Below are 22,132 nucleotides of genomic sequence, written 5' to 3'. Positions count from 1 at the left end.
TTTTTGCTCCTGCTCGTGATGGACAGGCCTGTAGCATCTGGCTGAATTTACATGCTAAGAATATTTCTTTTTCTTTGGTCTACACTGATTCAAAATGCCATATTTATGTGTTTGGAGGGAAAACAGGGAGGGAGGTGGCGTAGGACTGGGACAGAGGTTGTGCGGCTGTTCTGTAGTGGAAAGGGGGCTTGTGTTACTTACAAAAGTGAACCCGTCCAGTCCTACCTCAGCTCTGCCCACTCAGGTTAGACAATAAATAAGTGACATCAAGTCATGTTTCTGTTCTCCATAACTTGTTTGCTTGGTCCTTCTTCCTCCTGGCTCTGACTCATTCCCGTCAACAGTGGAGCCATGGGAAACATGACTGGATCTCAGGAAGCGGGTCGACAGAGAATGCTGGTGTGGTGTACAGATATTGCCGGTGCCCTTCAGTGCTAACATCCAGGGAGAACAACTTGGAGAGCACTTTGTTGTGAGAGAAAAAGTATCAATTTTCTTTTTTAAATTTCCAGTCTTCTTTATTGTAGAAGTGTGTGTAATGTTTCATGGTCGAGTTTATTTATTTCCTGTGATTTTAGGGGGGTCATTGTGATACTCCATTTTACAAGAAGCAGACTGGGCCTACATCTACTCCAAACTCCTGGTCCGCTCCTCCGATGTCCATAGGAGCAATGTCCATGATTGGCAGACGGGAGGTTTTCTGTGTTTTGTACTCAAAGACAGTCTTGCCCCACTGTCCTGTATGCCTCTGTTGGGTGAGAACAGAAAAATGTGTAACTATACCATTATAGTACAACGACCAAATAACTGTTTGGCTAATGCTTAGCACCAACCTTGCAGCCATCCTCCAACACGCTGTAAGTGAAGCGACTGTTGCCCTCTGCACGGATCTCCACTTCATTGGAGCCTTGCAGCAGCAAAGACTTCTTCAGGTTTCCAGTGGCCTGATCCATGTAGGCAATGCTGTTTTTGCAGTGATAAGTGAGGGTCTGGGATGCTTCAGTAGACAGAAGTCTCAAGAAGTTCATCTGGACAGAAGCGCTGTTGGGATCGGGGCCACGCTGAGCATAGCTGAACTGTGGAACCAAGACATCAAGGGAATGCATTAGCAGCTTCCTCGTTGGTGTCTGCCTTTTCACGATAAGTTTGTACACAGAGATAAGGATCGCATTGATGCACTCACGTGGAATCCTCCATTCATGGTCTCTCCAAACCAGACATGTTTGCGGTCCTTGCTCTTGATGGTCCACCAGTTCTTCTTTGGTACTTTGGCAATGGTTGGATTGACGCAGGTCTCTCCTGTCTCCATGTTACAGAAGACCTTGATGGCATCTGCAGTGCTGCCAAGGTTGGGATCAACCCAGTAATCACCTGGAGAGATAGGAAGGGTGAGTCGATGAGGAGAGAAGCTTTGCTGAAGGAATCAGATGGGAATCATGGACTGGAAACTTAATCTAGTGACAAAAGACAAATGATTTTACACCTTGTGTTTTTTACTTCTCTGTATTCTCATTGGCTGATCCTGCCCACTTACCGCTCTTCCACTCTGGGTGGCACAGCTTAAGGTCCCTGCAGCTACGAGTGGGGTTCTTCTGGGAGCCGTCAGGGCTGCGCAGGCTCTCAATCTGGCTGTTGAGGGACTTGAGAGTGGAATCAACCTCAACGTCGTGCTGCCTCAAGGAGCTCGAGGCCTCGTCGGCCCTCATGTACCTGAGAGGATCGGGAGACTTTTCAGTCTGCCCCAGACCAGCGAAAGCAGACATGTCGATGCCCGGGCCTGGTGGACCAGGAGGACCAGGGGGTCCAGGGTTGCCAGGAGGACCCTGAAGGAAGAAACAAACAGGATATGAGACATCACCTAGGCACAATGCAATGTGAGAGAGATACTTATTGATTTCACATACAGCTGGACCAGTTTCCCCAGAGCGCCCACGAGGTCCAGGTGGCCCAATGGGGCCAGGTTGTCCATTAGTTCCATCTTTGCCAGCAGGTCCGGCTGGTCCAGCTGGTCCCTACAGAGAAGCAAGTGTCAATGAACAGTTCAGCTAGAGCATATTGTGTTGACATTTACTTCATTTATGCTTCTTTTTTAAAGCGTAAAACTATCTTTGTTATATCTTTCAATCCACATTGAAGTCTTGATAACATAAAAACAGCTGTTTAAATTGCAGTTTCTCTGTTAAATTTAAAGCCTTTGCTTAAGAAGCCTGTGCATGAAGATTTTTGAGTTGACATTTTGCTTCATTTTTCTTATCATACACACTGCTTGGCTAATCTACGATAGATATTGAAGCCCATTTCCGATCTCAGCGGGGTGGTTTAAAAAATCACAACCCCTCCTGTCTATCTGCTACTTTTCCTCACAGAAAGTAATTACAAAATGCCTGGCTGCCCATCTTATCACAGCGGAGGGTAATTAGAACTGGTGGCCCTTCCTGTCCTCATCTTCATCAGGTGATTGGAGAATTACAAGAAGACTAGCCTTTGCACTTCATTACCATCACATCTCTTGGATGTTAAAAAAAAAAAAAACTACAGGATGGAATTGCTTTAAGAGTTTTTCTTTTCTTTTGCTCAGTTTCTTCACCTTAGCGCCAAACGGTCCTGCAGGCCCGGCAGATCCAGCGTCTCCAGCGGGACCCTGTTAGGACAAGAGACAACAAGAGATTAAAGGACAGGGAATATAAATGAAAATTGGCGTTGTGGGAATGAACTTACAGGAGGTCCAGGAAGACCCTGCAAACCGGTGAAGCCACGGTGACCCTTCTGTCCCCTCTCCCCAGTCTCGCCAGCCTCTCCCTTGTCTCCACGTGGTCCTTGGGGTCCCTGGAGTAAAGTTTTGGCATGTGATTACATTCATGGCTGCATATATGTAAATGTTTTACTAACTCCAATCAAAGTAAAACAGAATGAAAGCTAATAAGGATATCAGTCAGAGATGAGGATACTCACGGCCATTCCTCGAGCACCAGCTGGTCCTGGGGGTCCTCCAGGTCCTTGAGCTCCCTACAGAATAACATGATAATAGTGAGATTATAAAAAACTATAAATCAGTACGCAACACTGTGCTCCTTACAGAGCTTTATGTTACTTACAGACTCTCCTCTGTCTCCCTGCTTGCCGAGAGGTCCGACAGGTCCAGGGGCACCAGGGGCCCCGGGAGCTCCAGGCGCTCCTGCAGGTCCGGTGTTGCCTCGCTCTCCCTAATTCATGTTGAACACAGATTGATGATGGTTAATAGCAGCAGTTTATGCAACAACTTTTGTGATTTTGTTTGTGCAGTTTTGAGATTTAATGTGAAACTAAAGTCCCTCACCTTAACTCCAGTCGCTCCATCCCTACCAGGGGGTCCATCTGCTCCAGGGGTACCCTGAGGAGCAAAGATATATTTTTCATTATTCTTATTGATTTCATGTTACTTCCTGTACAGTAAATATGTTAATTTGGCTGCTGTTGTTGTTCCGCTCTGACCTCTCTACCAGGCTCTCCAGCAGGTCCAGTAAGTCCAGGTGGACCAACAGGTCCAGGAGGTCCACGGTCACCAGCACCACCAGGAGCTCCCTGTTTGCCAGGTTCTCCCTAAACACAAGTGAAATGCTATAATTACATTTCAGTAGCTTCTTTATCATCCAGCGGCCTGAATAATGCATCTGCCTTTAAATAAAGCAGTGATAAAATCTTTGCTCTGATGCTGCTGCCGATTAACGCGGCTACGCCTAATATTAAGGTTTGCAGACAAAACTTACAGAAGGTCCAGGGAGACCCGGGAAACCTCTCTCACCACGCTGACCAGGCAAACCAACAATACCACGAGTTCCAGCCAGACCCTGAGGACCTGATGGCCCATCAGCACCCTACACACACAAGACAGAGAGGACTGAGTCATGAAATGGTCCAGCTGAGCGTCACTTGACCGAGCTGGACAGAAAGTGTGCCGCCCTCTGTGGAAATCAGTTCAGTGCTTGATGCAGGATGATGTCTGTATGCATTGTTTGGAAAACAATTCATGTGTTTTTGTGAAGCAAATCAAACTAACAGGAGGTCCATCCTCTCCAGGTTCTCCCTTCTCTCCCTGAGCGCCAGCAGGTCCACGCAGCCCAGCATCGCCTTGTCTTCCTGGGGGTCCAGCATCACCACGAGCACCCTTTGGTCCATCTTTACCAGCAGGGCCAGCAGGACCAGCAGGACCAGGGTTACCCTGTGAGGGAATGATAGATATTTTTTGGGAGGGTATGAGAAGAAATAGTTTACAAACATAAAATATACTTTAAACGACAAATTTGAAATTGATGAGCACTCACATTGGGACCAGGAGGTCCAACTCTACCTGCAGCACCAGGGAACCCTGTGGCACCCTGTCAAGAAAAATAAAAGCATTCAGGAAACGCAAAGCAAGGAGCCACATTGCTTTTTCTTCTTGCTGTTTCCATCTCTGACCACTAGAGGGCACATTTTTATTGTGTTTTTGACGGCTCTATGTAGTTGTCCCTAAGATGGACAAAGATATGAAATTTAGGATGCTGCATACTACTGAGGAGGGACTGTGCTAACCTTTATTTGTGGTTTGTTGGATAGTTTGTCTATTTTTTTGGCTAGCTTGTTGAAACCAGATGTAGATCAGCAAAGCAGAAGCAATTTTGGGGACATACATTATAGATATGGGACACCTTTTGGCAGAGCCTGTGTGGTTTTCAAGTTGGTTGAATTTTCTTATCTCTTACTGAGGTGTATCACTACGTATACAATAAACACTCAGCCGTCAGCAGTCGTCTAACACAATCCCTTCATCTTTTATTTTCTTGTATGAAACTTGCAACTACTGAATCAAGATAACCTATGTGGCACCTTGGATGCACGTGATCTTACCTTTGAGCATATTAAAGAATAGCTCTGGATGTTAATGAACTTTTTCACTAATAATATTTGAAAACATTAAATCAAAAGTTTCATTTAGCTGCTTCTGTTTCAAGGTTGTGGTATGGTGTTCGCTGGCTCCATCAAGGTTTTTCCTTCTATTAAAAAGTCAAAAGCTGTACAGTGAAAAGGGCTTTTAATGCTGTCAGAACAGGACACGGCTGACCATACAGGTCTCCTTCTAATAGTAGCTGGATCCTATTTATATATTTAGGTGAAATTTTTAAGGGCTGTTCATGATGTAGCCTTAAATGAAGTAACAAATCTGACATGTACCATATGTGCACATCTCAGCACTATAGTAGACCTGTTTATCTACATCGTAAAATAGAATTATATTGGGATCAAATGTATATTTGCTGTGTTTGACCCTTTCATGCAAAGTGGCCATATAGTGGACAACTATTTACAAGCTTTTTTCTTGCATATTCATGAATGAGGATGGTATTTTTATACATAAACCACTTCAGTGGATGTTAGTGAGTCATCCAATATGTTTCCACTCACTGGAGAATAAATAAATATATGATATAATTGAACATCATGTAATTACGTAAGTTTGCCTTTGCAATAAAAAGGAAAAGAAAATGATACAGCTATATTTTATTGAAGATTTACATAATATAATTATGATTATACATTATTTTATAAACATTTTATGGAATATATTAAAACAAATAAAAAATCATGATAAATTCTAAATATCACTAATAAACAAAAAAAAAGTATAATTGCATATGTCTTTAGAGGTAAAATACTGCATTCAAAAAATGTTTTTTATTATTCCATGCATGAAAGGGTTAACACATTGTTGGTAAGAAAATAGAAAGTTTTTCTTTAAACAGTCCAGTTTAATGTTGGGATGGAAAAATTTCTTTAACACTAGGTGGATGCTTCAATAAAAGATTGTGGCAACTGTTGTTGTGGTGATTATTCACAGTTCTTTTCTGAACAATAGGAAGATTATAGAACCAGTCTCTCTGATCCATTTGGCAGAAAAGTCAAATCACTCTTATTGCCATAAATTGTTGTTTGCTCCAAGCCGCTAGAACCAGATTAAGATCTTTTCAATATATTGAAAAATATTTAGAAAAATATCAAATATCAAAATCTAAATACCAAATATCAAAACATTTTTGAAAAATATCAAAATATTGAAATTTTGAATTTCCCATTGGGGATTAATAAAGTATTTTTAATTTAATCCAAAAACCATTTCTTTTGTTATTATCTTGGCTAACAGAGGGGGTTTATACATATATCTATTGTCATGCACATCTGCATATGTTTTTGTTTGATGAAATTTCATTCATGTGGAAGCTTCATGTTTTATTACAGAGATGGGTAGAAAAAGCTGTGTCGCTGTTTCTGGCAGCAGGTCAGAACATGTGATGGACACTTTTTTTCTACAGCAAAGTTTCTATAAAGAAGGTCAGATCAGAAAAACAAGCTACATTTATGCTGTGACCATTTCAGGAATCATGGTACGCTTCACCACGCTTTAGTTTTAGTTAAGTAAGATGTTTCAGATGAATTATGAACATAAATTATAAATTAAATGTCTCAGCTTGAGCTGCTAGCTCAATGATATCTTCTCTTTTTTGTTGATAAGAGAATCATCCGTTGTCTTTTATTTTATCTTTCAATGGAAAATCTTTTGCTTGTTTTTTCCTTTCATGCTTATCTTTAAAGATACAGAACTGTCTTTTTTTTCCCCAGTATAGGGTTCTTATTGACAACGTTCAGCACATCCTTTTAGACCAAAATAAGACTGTAGCCCTTTCATTTCTGTACTTCACTGTGGACAGTTTTGACCAGTTATCTGCTATCTTGTATTGCTTACTATATGGGATTGTGGACTGAAGCTTACTACAAAATGTCCATGTGTGTTTTGTTTTTTCTTTTCCACCCACATACTTTTCTCAGTTTGTTTCTATATTCAATATACATTTAAATCTTTCCAAAAAATGTATGATAAGTTACTGTTTCTTCTGACTGAAACTGAAAAAGGAGATTTTAATCATGCTACACCCTCTGTTTGGAATAAGCTGTAAGAAAATAAAAACTTTCGTGGAGCTGTTCTCACTAAATGAACTATTTATAGGTGTGCATCTCCTGAAGGCAGATGTGTGTGGCTGCACTGGAGACACTGGACTGACGCCACGCTGTTTGATCCCTGTTGTTCATGATTTACAGTATTTGGATATTTGTTTTGACTTTAAATAGTATTTGTTGGTTTTTTTGTGTTCTTTCATATGGGATTTTTAAGCTTTTTGTGGTGTTCCTGTTTAAATAGACAAAAAAAAAAAATTGCAGAAAGTTATGTCCTCATCTCCACACCTTTCTGAACAAATTACTAATCGTACAGTCTCATAAACTCAATTTAAACTGAACTTAAATAATAATTCCTGGCTCATAGCTATAAAATGTGATATGACTACGGTGTGTAGGTGTTACTCACAGGAGCTCCCTGAGCACCACGTGCTCCTTTAGGTCCAGATACACCAGTAGGACCCTGAAAAAGAGGAACAGAAGTTAACCATCTTCATGCATCATTTGAGTAATTCCAAAGCACATATAGACTTCTGTGAAGACTCTGACACAGGATACAGAGCATCTGGTTCCAGGACTCTGTTTTTAGGTTTAAATACTCACCACAGGTCCAGGAGCTCCAGATGGTCCCTGAGGTCCAGGAGAACCAGCTTCTCCCTTCTGTCCGGCCTCACCAAGCTCTCCCTTGGCACCAGGCTGACCATCTGCACCCTACATATATGAAACAGAGAAGAATTAAAGCAAAATATCACTGGGGGAGTTCATTGGAAATGAACTGAAATGGTGTTGGTGTTACTTACAGGAGGTCCAGCGAAGCCAGCAGGCCCAGGAGGACCAATCTCACCACGGTCACCCTGCATGGATGTACACAAACTTGGGATGAGACATTATTCTTTTTTTTTCATTAAAAACTTTTTACATTCGTTTTTGTAAAGAAAAAAAAAACACCTCCCATCTTAAAAGACAACATTTTCCCAGATCATTTGAAGCAAAAATAACTGATGATAATTACAGAGAAAATATATAATCTATTTTTTTTTAAAACAACACAAAATGCTCATTACATAGCATACATGAGCAATGCACAATACTCCATAAACCATGAAGTGATCAAAGAGCTTTTTGACTGCTAACATTATCATTTGTTTTGGTGAAAAACTTTATCAGGTGTGACCAAATCAGATGCAGCAGATGGTTTTATGTTAGGTGATTTTTTTTTACTCTTCGTGGAGAGTATAAATACATGTTAAATACAAGTATTCATAGAGTAAGAACACACATATTAATGTCTCACTGCTGTTGTTTTTTAAAATGTCAAGCATGCATCCATTGCCCTTTGCTTATTCGGCGTCAGGTCGAGGGGAGCTGCCGGGAAGACCAGACCTCGCTCTCCTCGGCTACTTCTTAAAATCTTATTTACTGTATTTAAAAATGGACTTCGTTCAGATCAAACTTACAGGAGCACCACGGACACCAGGAGCACCAGAGGGACCAGTCGGTCCAGTCTCACCCTAAATGGAAGAGAAACTGTTAGTAAACACTAATTAAATGAGTAAATTATAAATTAATTTAAACTAAAATAGATCCTGAATTCTCCTTTTGTCATTTCAAACTTTAAGACTGTTATGTTTACCTTGGCACCATTAGGTCCAGCTGGGCCAGGTGGACCAATAGGACCAGTCAAACCCTGATGAAGATAACAACATAGATGGAGAAATAAGATGAAACATATCAGAGAATGGAGATAAAAAGGCATATTTTTATAAAGAAAAAAGGCTGAGAATTTGTTTTGGACTCACTCTAGAACCATCCTTTCCAGGTGCGCCCTCAGGTCCCTTTGCTCCATTATCCCCCTGTTTAATAAAATTAAGGCTGGGTTTTAATCATCAAATAAACTGGAATTATTCCTAATTAATTTGTGCCACTTTAGTCACTAAAACTACAAGCAACACTTTCACTCACAAAATAATCCTTGATGTAAAAAATATGCCGTAACTCTGAAGCACTGACTTCTGTAACAGTCTGTTACTCACTCTGTCTCCCTTGGGTCCCGGGATACCACCAGCTCCTCTCTCTCCGGGCATACCCTGCAGGCCTGGGGGTCCCTGGGGTCCAGCAGCACCAGCTGGTCCAATTGCTCCCTAAAAAACCCCAAATAAAACAGTCAAAAATTTTCAAGTCTCCTTAGATCTTATTAATATGGAGAATTCTGGTAAATGCTCAAATGTTGCATTGAACCTGTTTTTGTTGTGGAAAAACTTTAAAATGTTTCTTTAATTTTGACAGATTTATTCTTTTAAGAGGTTAGGGCTGTTGGTTCATGTTGTCCTCCAATAAATAAAAACTCAATTCACTTCAACTCAACTTTAACAAAAGGCCCTTTTCAAGCATAAACGTGAAAAATGGATAAATATATTAAATAAAAACATAAAACTAAATAAAAGGTGTAGACTGAAGCAGGTAGAGTAAAACCAAATTAATACATAAATATAAGCTCGTTTAAAGAAGTAGGCTATTGTTATATTGGAATATTTTGTGGTCTTTGCTGTATTTATTTTTAAAACTTGACTTTATATGCAAAGACAATAAAGTATATTTTGTCTTAAATTTTAGGATTTGACATGAAAACAGAGAAGCAACATGTTGTACTCAAACTGGGAGTTGTTTGTACAGAAAACAGCCTGAAAACTAAAATCTCTGCTTTTGTACGAGAACAAAAGCATCTTCTACATTTTTATTGTACTAATTCAACTTAACTCATGCCAGGATTTTCTTCTACTTTCCTGCTGATACAGTCATACAGGCCATGTAAACAGCTAGCCGAACTCTCATTGAAGGTTATCTGAATAACCAAAAAGCAATTTGAACACTCTGTATTTAATATAATTGTCTGGCTAATTTACTAGAAATAAAAATAGTTTTAATTTGGAATGAGAACAATTATTTCTTTGCAGGAAGCAGGAATTTCTGAAGTTGCTGGGAGTTGCTAGGCAACCACCGAACACAACACAAAGCCATGAGCCCAAAAATGAAAATAAAATCTAAGAATTCTTAACCAGCAAAAAAATAAATTCTCATTTGCAGACAAAGAAGGTGATGATAGCTGGCGAGTCAACTACTGACCTTGGGTCCATCACTTCCAGGTGTTCCAGGAAGTCCACGGGGGCCCTGAAGACCCTGGGGTCCAGCACCACCTCTCTCACCAGGGAAACCACGCTCACCCTATGAGCGGATAAAAAGAATATTGTTTTAATAAGAGCGAAACAGGAAATGACAAGAATTCAGTTCAGATAAAAAAAAAATCAAGAGTTTCCTTGCTAGAAACTGGCCAAGTGCATCGGAATAATACATATACAGTACATGTGCATGAAAGCCATAACTGTTTGCAGTTTACTTTGTATTGATAGGATTGTAAATGAAGACACTGAAACTCACTCTGGGTCCAACAGCACCGGGAGCCCCACCCTCTCCAGGAACACCCTGCAGAGAACGAGACAAAGGTTTAAAACTTGTTCTGCAGTGACAGATTATCTTTGCTCCTCACAAAGGGAAACTGCAATGCAACAGCAGCTGCTTCATTTAAACCACAGATTGTCCATAGCAATACCAAGTACTACAATGTAAGATCTGATTTCAACGTTTCACCGTTGGACAACTCATTTGATCTTGATATGAACGTTTTAAAGGTTCTTTGTGTTTAACAACCAGCAAATAAACAGCGTTTAGTAATAGCAATGGGATATTTAACTGCTCTTTGTTAAGTCTGCAGATGTGCAAGAAGTTAGTTGTGAGTATTACAGTCAAGTAAAACAACAATTTTGTGTTCAATGGATTCTTAAATAAAAGTTTTTATAGTTGATTTTATTGTTAAATACACGAAGGGGCCTTCAGAATGCTAAACCAGACCACCCAGTTATCTTACTTATTTTTGTTTGCAACAGCCATTACATATCTAACCAAAGTTTACCAGCTTTTTTTTTTATTCCTACACCAGAAGTGTAAGGAAATACATCTGGAATGTCCCTGTGTGAAATGGGACATTTTTCTTGTTTTCATAAAGGGCTGAAGGGGCTTGTGAATGAAGAGAGACAAACAGATGCAACAGAATGACAACTTACCTGGTCTCCTGGTTTTCCAGCCTCTCCTGGGGAACCAGTTGGTCCAGGCAGACCCTGTCCAGCAACACCAAAGTAGTTAGTAAAATTATATCTGGACATGCAGACTACATCTCTGACTAAAGTTGACTATTTCCCTGAATTCTGCAGAGACTGCATAAGACATTGTGATGGTTTTGATGATATTGATAACTTCTACTATTCAAACTTTAAATAAATGGCCTTTAATTTATGTTTTTGCTATACTGATGGATCTTTCAGTGGTTTGGTGGGAAAATGAGCTCACCTGGAAGCCAGGAGGTCCAGGCTGTCCTTGCTCTCCTCTTTCTCCAGCAGGTCCCTAAATTGTAAAAAAAAAAATGTCCATAAACAAGCAGGTTGTCAGCTGACTGTCGGACATTTCAACACATTGAATTGTCCGGAAATACTCACAGCAGGGCCAGGAGGTCCAGCAGCACCAGTCTCACCATCTTTTCCAGGTAGACCCTGTTCAGAGAGAAGTGTTTACGTTATGAAATATGAAAATAATTAATCCATTTCATGGTGAGATGCTTGTGGAAAAATTACACTTACTCTCAGACCAGTGCGGCCAACAAGTCCCTTCTCTCCAGGTTTTCCAGGTTCACCCTGTTACAGTGAAATGCTGGTTAGCTTTGACTTCCAAACATAACAGCAGTGGTATAATCGATTCAAGTATTTAGACGTGGGTGTTGTCATGCAACGTGGTCTTAATATGCTGTTATAAAAACCCTCACACACATACATTGGCTCCCTTCGGTCCAGGGAATCCCATCACTCCAGGTTGGCCACGGGCTCCCTGGGGACCAGGTGGGCCGGGGCGACCGTCCTCTCCAGCGGCACCCTGTTAAAGGTACAAATAAACTTCAACAATTGGCACTGCAACCAAACAACAGGGTGTATTAATCTGGGAAATTACACCGTTCTTTCCATCTTCACATGAGAACTAAGTACAAATTATACACTGACAGTTCAGTGTGTGCAAATTTTAATTTTATTTTCTTTCATTTAAAAAAGCTGTTTAAATGCTGGAATAAACATCAAGATTTGTGGCTGGTGGGAGACTCTAAAATGCCTTCTCAGCTGTGTGGAGGCATTGAAGCTGAGAACAGAAAACTAAAGCTAACACAAAGCTAATTTGTGCTTTTCTGAGGCAGTGTCCATCAAATAAAGTGTAGTGACTAATTACTTACAGTGGGTCCAACTTTGCCTTGAGGACCAGCATCTCCAGGACGACCAGTAAGACCCTGTGAATGGACAAACATGACAGATTCTCAGCACCGATCAAGAAGAGGATCGAACTTTAACAACACACCAAGTTAATCATTTAACTTTTCAAACCCACTTCAATATATAGTATATATGCCTCAAAGGGACAAATGTCCAAAAAGGACAAATGATTCTGGACTGGTAATTAGTGTAATTAGTAAATGAGTGAGACTCACTCTGGCTCCAGGGAGTCCAGGCTCTCCTGTACGGCCAGGGTCTCCAGTAGCCCCTTTAGGCCCAGCAGCACCAGGGACACCGCGGTCACCGGGAGCACCCTGAAGACAAATGTTTTTAACACAACAGCTGTTATGATATCGTGATGGATTTTACTCTTTAACCAAAACAATGTCTTAATTTTTAGGGTGTTAGTGAGTAAAAATAAATGAACTAATCAAGAAATAGTTGAGGAAGAACCCACCTTAGCACCAGCCAGACCATCTTGACCAGGGAAACCACGATTACCAGGAGCTCCCTGGAAACCGTAAAAAAATACACAGAAATTGGATTAGCCTCAGTTGTTTTGGCTACTTTGTTAAGAAATGACGTAATGTGACTGTAATGTAATGTCATTACAGGGACAATGTTTGTCCCCTTTACTTACTCTCTCTCCAGGTGGTCCAAGTGGTCCAGCAGCTCCAGGTTCTCCTCTTGCGCCCCTTTTTCCTTCCTCTCCAGCAGGGCCAGGGGCACCTTGAGGACCAGCAGGACCCTTAAAAATGTTAAGATATTTCAGTAAAACTTATTTCCCAAAGTACATCTTTGTAATAATTGCACATAAAATAAAACTGAGCAACTCACAAGCTCTCCCTTTGGTCCAGCTTCACCTTTGAATCCAGGAAGACCAGGGTCTCCCTAAACATGCCAACAAAACAAAGACAGGCACAACTGTAAAATAATTACAACTCCTAAAAACATCAATATTTCTCACTGTTTCAGGTCGACTCCAGCTGACTTACAGACTGTCCTTTGGGCCCGAGAGGTCCAGTAGCTCCCTGTGGTCCAGGTGGTCCACGAGGGCCAGGGAATCCAGGAGCACCAGCAATACCAGGGGCTCCCTTCATGGAACAATAGACAAGAATGTCAGAGGAATGCAAAAAATGTGAAGTTAATCCTTTATGTTATGTAGTTGAAGAGTCACTAAAGGAAGCAGACTTACAGCAGATCCTTTGGCTCCAGGGATACCATCAGTACCAGGGTTACCCTGCACAAACCCAGAAGAAGCATTAAAGTAGATTTTATCACTAATAAACACATATGGCAAAAAAAAAAACAAAAAAAACAGCACAAAATTAAAGTTTAATAATCAGGATAATTGATGACAAACAAACCGATGCTCCAGCAGGTCCAGGAGATCCTGGAGTGCCAGCTTCTCCACGGGGTCCTTGTTGTCCTTCAGCTCCTCTGGCACCAGTTGGACCAGCTTCTCCCTGACAGAAGACCAGAGATCTTACAGTTCTTGTAACAAAATCTAATCATTTCTGCATTAAATGACTAAAATAATGCAAAGTTTTCATCACCACATCACACAGCTGGACATTAAGCTGCTAAGTTGTGGCTAAGTTGTATATCTTTCATTCAACGGTATTGACTATATTTAAAAGGACTTGACAAAAATCTGGCTGAATAGTTTAAAGAATGAAACACTGAAATTAGTAAAAACCAGCGCAACAAGAACCAAACATAGGCTTCTCATGCACCATTTAGCTCCTTTAATGCTTTACTTTTAATGTGCAATGTCTGAAACTGATCAAAATGACATGATTTGTACAAACCTTGGCTCCTGGAGATCCTGGGAAACCTGGAGCTCCAGCAGGACCAACTGGACCCTGTAAAAGGAACAGAAATCTTCAGATATAACCTTATGTCTCATTACTGTCACTGTTGAAGAAAAAGTTCCAAAATTAAAATCATTTGGATGAATTGGGTTCAAAATGATGATACGTACAGGTGGACCAGCAGGACCGGGCAAGCCATCATTTCCACGGGCACCCTAAAGAGTGAAACGACAAGACAGTCAGCTCTAGCTGAAGCATTTCTACAGGAGTCAAGATTACAAAAACACCAAACTAAAAACATTTTCCTGCTTTTGTTAAATCAGACAAGAGCTGTTTACTTACAGCAGCTCCAGCAGCTCCAGGACGTCCTCTCTCACCAGGCAGACCACGTGGACCCTATGATGCAAGACAGGACATATTAATGCAATTTATCCAGACATTTATATAAGCATTGTATATCTACACAACCTGCAAAACCATGATGTTCACAAAGCTTTTACATAGCAAAGCTGACGGTAACATGGCAGATAAGATGAAGCAGAGAAGACTCACCATGGGCCCAGGGGAACCATTCTCTCCAGCAGCACCAGCTTCGCCCTGAAAAGAAAAGATGCCCCAAAAAGTTACAAAACATTGGCAAGAGTTGGTAGATAAACAGGTGGCTCACAACAGCTGTGTGTACCTTTGCCCCTGCAGCACCAGTCTCTCCTTTAGCTCCATCCAGACCAGGATGACCCTACAGGAAAACAAGACAAGCGGCATCAGGAAAAGAATCAGCAGCTGAATGAATGTGGCTGATCAGCTTCTCCTGTCAAACGTCAAGCTTTTACACTCACTCTGTGTCCTTTAATTCCAGGAAGTCCAGGAGTTCCAGGGAATCCACGAGCTCCCTGAAATAAACAGGAATAGTTGTATTTGTTTTATTGATCATTTTCTTTACAAGGCTCTTTTTGCATGCTGAGTGATTATGAAGCTGAAAACAGATAAAACAACAAGACCAGATATGGATCAGTCAGTATTTTCTCACCTGAGGCCCTGCAGGTCCACGCTCACCAGGTTTGCCAGGTTTTCCAGATTCACCCTAAAAACAAACAGGAATTGTGAGGATTGTTGGTTGAAGGACTGTAACTGCATTATAACATGTTGTGGTGCATTCAGTGTCGTGTTGAACTACAATGTACACGCTGTTTTGTTATGCGACAAACAGCGCCCACTGGTGGTCGACGACGTTTATAACACTAAATTCACAAAAGCTTGTGAAAATGTTGCAACAATACATCAGATAGCCTGTCAAGGCGAAATAAAATTCACAAACTGAAATTAAATATTTAGAATTTTATGCAATAGAAAGGACGAGTAGCCAAAAAAAAAAAAAAAAAAAAACTACATTTGGCAATGAAATTTTTTTGTGCATTTAATTTATTGAAGTGTAGATTCTCAGAAAGAGGAAGCATCAAGACTTACATCACTTCCTGGTTTTCCAGAAGGTCCAGGTGGTCCACGGGGTCCCATTGGTCCCTGTCACACAACAACTCTGAGTTAATGGCAGTTTCCTACATGCCACACCCAGACACCTCAAAAAGCCAAACATGATTATAAAACATGTTTGTGTATTTTAAATTTCACTGACTGATAGATGAGCTTAATTATTAATTATGTAGACCAAATTAACTTAGTTTAAATATAATCAGTATATTTTTTGTGAAAGTGTGTGCTGTTGTCAGACATTTCTATAGATGTGATTGACTGTGAGTATTTAAGAAATACAGAATACTTCTGGTACTGATGCTGATACTTACAGCTGGACCTGGCTCTCCAGCCTCACCAGGTCCACCTTGGAAACCTTGTGGCCCCTGTTTTTTAAATGGCAAAGCAAAGCAATTAAGAATTTGCTTATGAACAGCACGTCAATAAGTCTTCCTATATTTCCACATTAGCTGTCATAAAATCATGATGAGTTGTAGCTGTAATGTATGTACATACGGGGGCTCCAGAAGGTCCAGGAGGACCACGGGGACCCATGGGACCCTGAAATGACACAAGACATTCAGACGTTGTTACCCTTGTACCTTTTTGTTCTGCATTTTGTGAAAAATAATCAGCTAACAACAGATAAGCTGATTAAATGTTGATGATTCAGGGAAATGCAGAGTGAAAAACTGTTTAAACAGTTAAAATAGTTTAACAACTGTTTCAGGTGAAACTGAAAAACATTTAAAATATCTTATGGTTTCAACTATTTTTAAATTCCCTTTAAAATAAAATAGAATTTGATCACTTATGTGGCTTGATATGACCACTAACAAACATTGTGATACAACTCAAAAGCCTAACATATTATTTATGCCATCATTTTCAGAATAACTCAGCCAACAAGCAAAAAAAAAAAAAAAAAAAAATCAAATCTTTGTGTTAAAATGAAATTTCTGAGCCACAAGGTGGCAGCACTGTCTTCAACATAGTACAAGCATAACTTCAATTTTACAGCTTATTTTCAGCAACTTTACCTGCTGAGTTTCAATAAAAAATGTTTGTCTTGGCAGCAGATTAATCTAATTCTTTGTGATAAAAGAAAACCAACAGCATGTCCTGTAAGACGTCTCTTCTCACCATTGGCCCCTGCATCACACCCATCTGAGCACCTCCTGCTTTCTCATCAAAACCTCCAGCCATCTGAGCAGCAAAGTTCTGTGAAGACACAAAACAAACAAAGAACAGAGGTAAGTTTACCAGGTTTAACTCCTGCTACCACAAGCAATGAGGTTTTGAATGTTTCTTCATTAGCATGACAGAAGATGCACCTGGAAAAATCTGCACCTGCTCCCTGCAGCTATTATGTTTCACAGTCGACACAGTTTTGTGTTGTTAGATGAAGTTAAGCGTAGCTCCGGTGTATTTTAAGAAAAAAAAGATGAGCACTCCAAAAGGACAAAGAAGTGATGACAATATGGTTCTTTTAATTATTTTTTTAATCAAACATTTGATCACTACACAGGGATGTGTGTGAGAGTAATAACACTGTGCCATGTGGAGTTTATTCTGATGGGGGGTTGCTGATCTGTGTCTTTGGACTCACCCCTCCGAGCCCTGGTGGTCCAGGTGGGCCAGGTGGTCCGGGGTTTCCAGGGGTGCCAGGTTCACCATCTCTTCCATGAGGTCCAGGATTTCCCTGAAAAAAAAGAGAAAAGTTTATTTTTCTACGACTCACTGGAAGTATCAAAGCAGATTTCAGGTAATAGGCGGCTGCAAAAATACAAGACAAAACTGCAATCTGCTGGACTCCATCCATCCATCATGGCTTTATATGAACCAACTAGCACTCTGTGTTTAAGCCACGTTTCACATCATATGTAACATCTGATGAGTGTTGCTTCAACACTAATTAGCATACAGATTACTATGAATTCATTTATGATAACGATCAGATCTGCTGTTAATGTGTGACGTGGATTATTCAGTCTGTATCATGTTAAGAGAATATTTTTCTGTGTTTTATGACTTGGTGTCATCTCTTACCGTATCACCCTTTGCGCCAGCTTCTCCACGTGGTCCCTGCTCACCTGGGGGGCCCTTTAAAAAAAACAAAAAAAACAAAACATCTCAACCACATTCAAATTATCACTTTCACTTCTCTGAGAAAAACTTGTGTTGTAAAAATCTTATCATGTTTTTAGCTAGAAAAGTTTTTTTTTTTTTTTTTGTTTTTTTTAAAATCTACTTTTACTTGTGCTTTAATGAGATAAACAAACAAACAAAAAGAAATATTTACCATAGGGCCAGCTGGTCCTCTTGGTCCTACAACCTAAACAAAGATTTAAAAAAGAAATTTAGATTTCTATACAGCAATAGTACAAATGACTTTTTTATACTTTTCACACTGATTTCTTTTGTAGCTTTTTGTGCATGACAACACTTGCTTCTTTGCAGGGCTTGAACAGAAAACTCAAAATTAAATCTGAGGAGAATTTTAATTGACAAAACATGTTTTAGTTTTTTGGGGGTTTTTTTTGCTTTCCTATTAAATCACCTCCTCTCAACCTGTGATCTGACTGACTTTTCACCCTACATGAACTTGCAGCAAAGTTGCTGAGAAGATCTAAGAGGATTTGATTGGGTTCATTTTGTCCCAGGAATGCTGGGTTTTTCCTCACTTAATAGAGAGTTTGAAACATCGTGCTTGGTCACTTATCAGTGAGAAATGATCATGTTGCTAAAGTGAATATTTTAGAAACTTCAGAGAAGCTTCCGGATCCACGTTAAAACTAGACATGTTAAAATATTTAATGAAATTGAACAAAATAACGTATTTAGAAGCGCGGCTTTGTGTAAGTGTACATGGTATTAACATTAAGAAAGTTGCACATCTATATATAGAGAATCATTGTAAATTAAGCAACAGAATAAAAAAATGTTTGCTTGATTAGTGAGTCTCGAATGAGGACCCATACTTACATCTGCAATCTCTCCTGGTTCCCCTTTCTGGCCCTGAATGATACAAGAAAGAATTAGGATGAGATATTTTTTATTAACTCAAATGCTCTAATCAATAGAAACTTTTTTTTTCTGTGCATGAATATGATTATTTTCCTATTAACCACTGCCTCACCTTGGCACCAATTGTCTCTGATGTTGCAGATGGATTGATGAGAAAAAAGGAAGAAAACATGATTAACAATGAAACTTTAAGTGAAACATTTCAGACACATGCCTGATTTTAAGTCTGCTTTATGATTCCAAGGAAAGGAGACCTGCAAGCGAATGTAAGGATGCTACAGAGATCAAACACCACTCACCAAACCCAACGGCAAGGAACCCATCCAGATTATATTAATGATGCAAGAGAAGCAGAAGCAAGCATGCGCTGAAAGATGAAAGTTCAGATCTGACGATGAATGCTAAAGATTAAAGTTAGTGTTGATGATCCTATTCCTTATAAAGCACTGCTGGTACACTTCATATTTCATTACCTTCTTGAGATGATACTGGAAAAACCAAACTTTAAGTTGCAAAATATAAGGTTCATGGACCTCTGAGGGTTTTATAATCTCCTCTGCACATTTTTCTTTATTTGCTGAGTTTTTGGTGGATTTGTTTTGCTGTACAAACAAATAAACTGATCTTATTGTGTCAAGAGAGACACAGCTAAGATCTCAGCAAAAGGCATTTCTGCAAAGTTGTCTAACTTAAACAGATCGTTCTCAACAACTTAGTATCTGTTTGCTTCAATAAGTGTCAAACTTGAATAGCTGTGTAAGGATATCTAATCCACAACTCAAGAACAGGTTTCTCTGTAAAGTCCTGTCTTCTAACTTGGAGGAAAACCGCTGCGGCTTTGCAGGGAGCCTCCAAATGGGTTACATGAATCATTGAGTTGTGTCTCAGCAGCTTTATGTTCAAACTGAGCAGAAGTGTGTCAGCTGATGGAGGAGAAGACTAGCCAGTACATCCCAGGATGCAACTCCAACTCATTCACTGCGAGAGTTGCAGTCCTGATGATGTTTTATGTCATAGACAACATGTCACTTTGGAACAGGGAACATTCAGTAACAAATACTTAATCAAGACTGGTTGAAGCTCAAATAGTCAAAGCTATAAAATTAACAAGCGAATTCTGTAATCAGTGATCTTTTGGTCTGATCAGACATATTATTAGGATCCGTTAACAGTTCCCCATTCAAAAGTGTAAGCCAGGAGGGATATACATGCAAGTGTGAAAAGTAATTTATTTATAGGTGTGTGAATAAATAAATTACAACCAATGGGGCTACTGGCATCAGCGGGGCAGATGGGACAGCACTCTCCAGATGGGATGATAGGGTTGGCACACTCTTTGATCTCCTCGCAGATTATCTCATCACACAGAACTGCTCCGCTGTCACACACACAGATACGGCATGGCTCTGGCTTCCACACATCCTTATCATTATACTGCTGGCCGTCCTGGATGCAGCCACCTGCCTCTTCTGTGGTGGGCCAGCAGGGGGCACGTGGCAGACGGACAGGAGGGGGGGAGGGACAGAAGTCATGAGTAAAGAACAAGGTAAGAGAGAATGAGACAGAAAAAGGTAAAGGGATTTAGGCATATTGATGAGTTGGTACGGCAGATGTTGGTAGAGAACAAGGAAGTCGGGGAGGAAGGGGATTTGAGGGGTCAAGGGGGAAAGGTGAGAAAGTGGGAGGAGTAACAGCAGAAAGGGAGGAGTTAATGAGTGGTACAGAGGAGGGGCACAGAAGAAAGAAGCAAAAAGAAGTTATCTTGCATTAAATAAGCATCATGAAGCTGTTAAAGTGCATTAAAAGGTATTTACATGGTCGTGGTAATGCATGAAATATGGAATCAGGAGGCTTTTCCCTTTGATGCTGAGAGAAAGGTGCTGGTTTTACATTGTTACAGATCAGTAGCTGGGAGCATGTCTGTGGTTAGCGGATACTAAATTAATTTCATGAGTCTTAAATTATTAAAATAAAGTCCTACAGGAGCACAAGATGTAAAGTGAACACAAGCCACAGTTAACGGTTGTGTTTGAAGCCCAGGCTGAGGTATTTCACAGCGCAGGCTGAGTGTACTTAACCTGCAGGACTGAACTGCTCCTCGTATGAATGAACCTCTCTTATAGGGATACTGTGCCCAATTGACAAGCTGCTGCTGTAAGTAAACAGAGGGCCCTTCTAAATTTCTCCATCTGGATCCCATAGCTGCGTTAAGCGCCAGTGCAAACACACCGAGGAAGTTAGAATGGCTGATTTGTTAAATGTATACCATTAAGGGTTGGGCTTGTTAACTGCTGGTATTAATTTGATCCTTTTTCAGAGCTTATTTGTTCAAATGGTAATTTGTAAAATTCATGACACCAGGTCAGTTTTCTTCTTGGAAATAAAACCTTGAGTTATGTAAAAAAAAAACTTTGAATGAATAAAATGCCAAAAGCAGGTTGTAGAAGCAGTAAAACTTACATTCATCTTGCATTGTAAAACTGATGCCATCATCTGTTCTACTTTCCTCCTTAAAGCCTTTTGAGTCTTTAAGTTTGGGGTCAAACACTGTCTGACCCCATCACTTCACATCATGAAAAAACCCTGAGTCTGCACCAGTCAAACCCTGTGAGTGAGGTTTATTTTTAAGGTCCAACAAGAACAATTAAACGCTTCTCATTTTTTCCATTGTTGATTAACTTGTCTGCTATATACTGGAATAAAAAAGGGCATCCAGGAGCCCGACTACACACTACACTCCTGGTTTAACTAAACAGGAGAAAATAGAATTACAGTGTGTCAAAGGCTGCAAGGTGGCTGAAAACAGGACTCAGGTGAGGACAAACCTGGTCCTCCATCCCATACAGATGCACCTTGACAGCCTTACCCATCCTACTGAGAGAAATTCACAGACTTCTTCATCATTACATTTGCCTGACTGGCAGCGGTTACAATGTACATTACTAGTAAAATAATCAGCATCACCATTACTACCTCATACATTCATTTGACAGTATACTTATCTTCTAAAGCTACAGGTGGAGAGCGTCAAAATGGCTACAGAAGATGTTGGAAAAGGTTTTTGCAGGTACAAAGAAATAAAGCTGTGCAACTTACGGTCATCCTCTTCCTGACATCTGACCACGGATAGTAAAACAACTTGGGATGCTACAAGTAGCAGAACAGTCCTTGAGTCCACAAAGCTGAACATGTCTAAATATTAGACATGCAGGAGCTTGGGTGAGAAGTAAAGGGATGCTGGAGACCAGGCTTTCAGTCAGGTGGTGTGTTAAGTGTGTGTTCCCAGAGACTTATGGCACCATGCAGTCAAACCTTCCAAAAACTAAGTGGAATCCAACGCGGGGCCCCAGCTGGCACTCTGCACCCAGCACGTCAGGGCAAGCACCGCGGTTTTATGTCCACTGCGCCTTGTATGGATCTTCGTATATTCCAAAATGCCAGTCCTTCCCCCAGACCCCCCGTTAGGCTGAAACCTGAGCCTCCTCCCCCTCTCCT

General features: G+C 40.4%; 1 protein-coding gene across 1 annotated transcript; it reads right to left on the bottom strand.

Annotated features, from left to right (window-relative positions):
- Window positions 1-601: 601 nt before the first annotated feature.
- On the bottom strand, window positions 602-21,827 carry col2a1a (collagen, type II, alpha 1a; the record flags this gene model as incomplete). The annotated part of the gene is made up of 54 exons (XM_079238925.1): window positions 602-748; window positions 834-1,076; window positions 1,184-1,371; window positions 1,535-1,823; window positions 1,905-2,012; window positions 2,588-2,641; window positions 2,719-2,826; window positions 2,953-3,006; window positions 3,096-3,203; window positions 3,317-3,370; window positions 3,472-3,579; window positions 3,747-3,854; window positions 4,037-4,198; window positions 4,302-4,355; window positions 7,376-7,429; window positions 7,570-7,677; window positions 7,767-7,820; window positions 8,424-8,477; window positions 8,600-8,653; window positions 8,766-8,819; window positions 9,000-9,107; window positions 10,090-10,188; window positions 10,402-10,446; window positions 11,085-11,138; window positions 11,368-11,421; window positions 11,514-11,567; window positions 11,655-11,708; window positions 11,845-11,943; window positions 12,293-12,346; window positions 12,545-12,643; window positions 12,787-12,840; window positions 12,970-13,077; window positions 13,167-13,220; window positions 13,325-13,423; window positions 13,525-13,569; window positions 13,697-13,795; window positions 14,141-14,194; window positions 14,314-14,358; window positions 14,486-14,539; window positions 14,696-14,740; window positions 14,826-14,879; window positions 14,980-15,033; window positions 15,171-15,224; window positions 15,608-15,661; window positions 15,943-15,996; window positions 16,127-16,171; window positions 16,754-16,831; window positions 17,220-17,312; window positions 17,660-17,713; window positions 17,913-17,945; window positions 18,596-18,628; window positions 18,750-18,766; window positions 19,900-20,106; window positions 21,734-21,827. The coding sequence occupies 54 exons, from the start codon at window positions 21,825-21,827 to the stop codon at window positions 602-604; spliced, it is 4,464 nt and encodes a 1,487-aa protein (XP_079095051.1).
- Window positions 21,828-22,132: the final 305 nt, after the last annotated feature.

Source organism: Telmatherina bonti, assembly GCF_933228915.1.
Source record: "Telmatherina bonti genome assembly, chromosome: 4".
Classification (NCBI taxonomy): domain Eukaryota; kingdom Metazoa; phylum Chordata; class Actinopteri; order Atheriniformes; family Telmatherinidae; genus Telmatherina; species Telmatherina bonti.
This window is presented reverse-complemented; position numbering and strand designations above follow the sequence as displayed.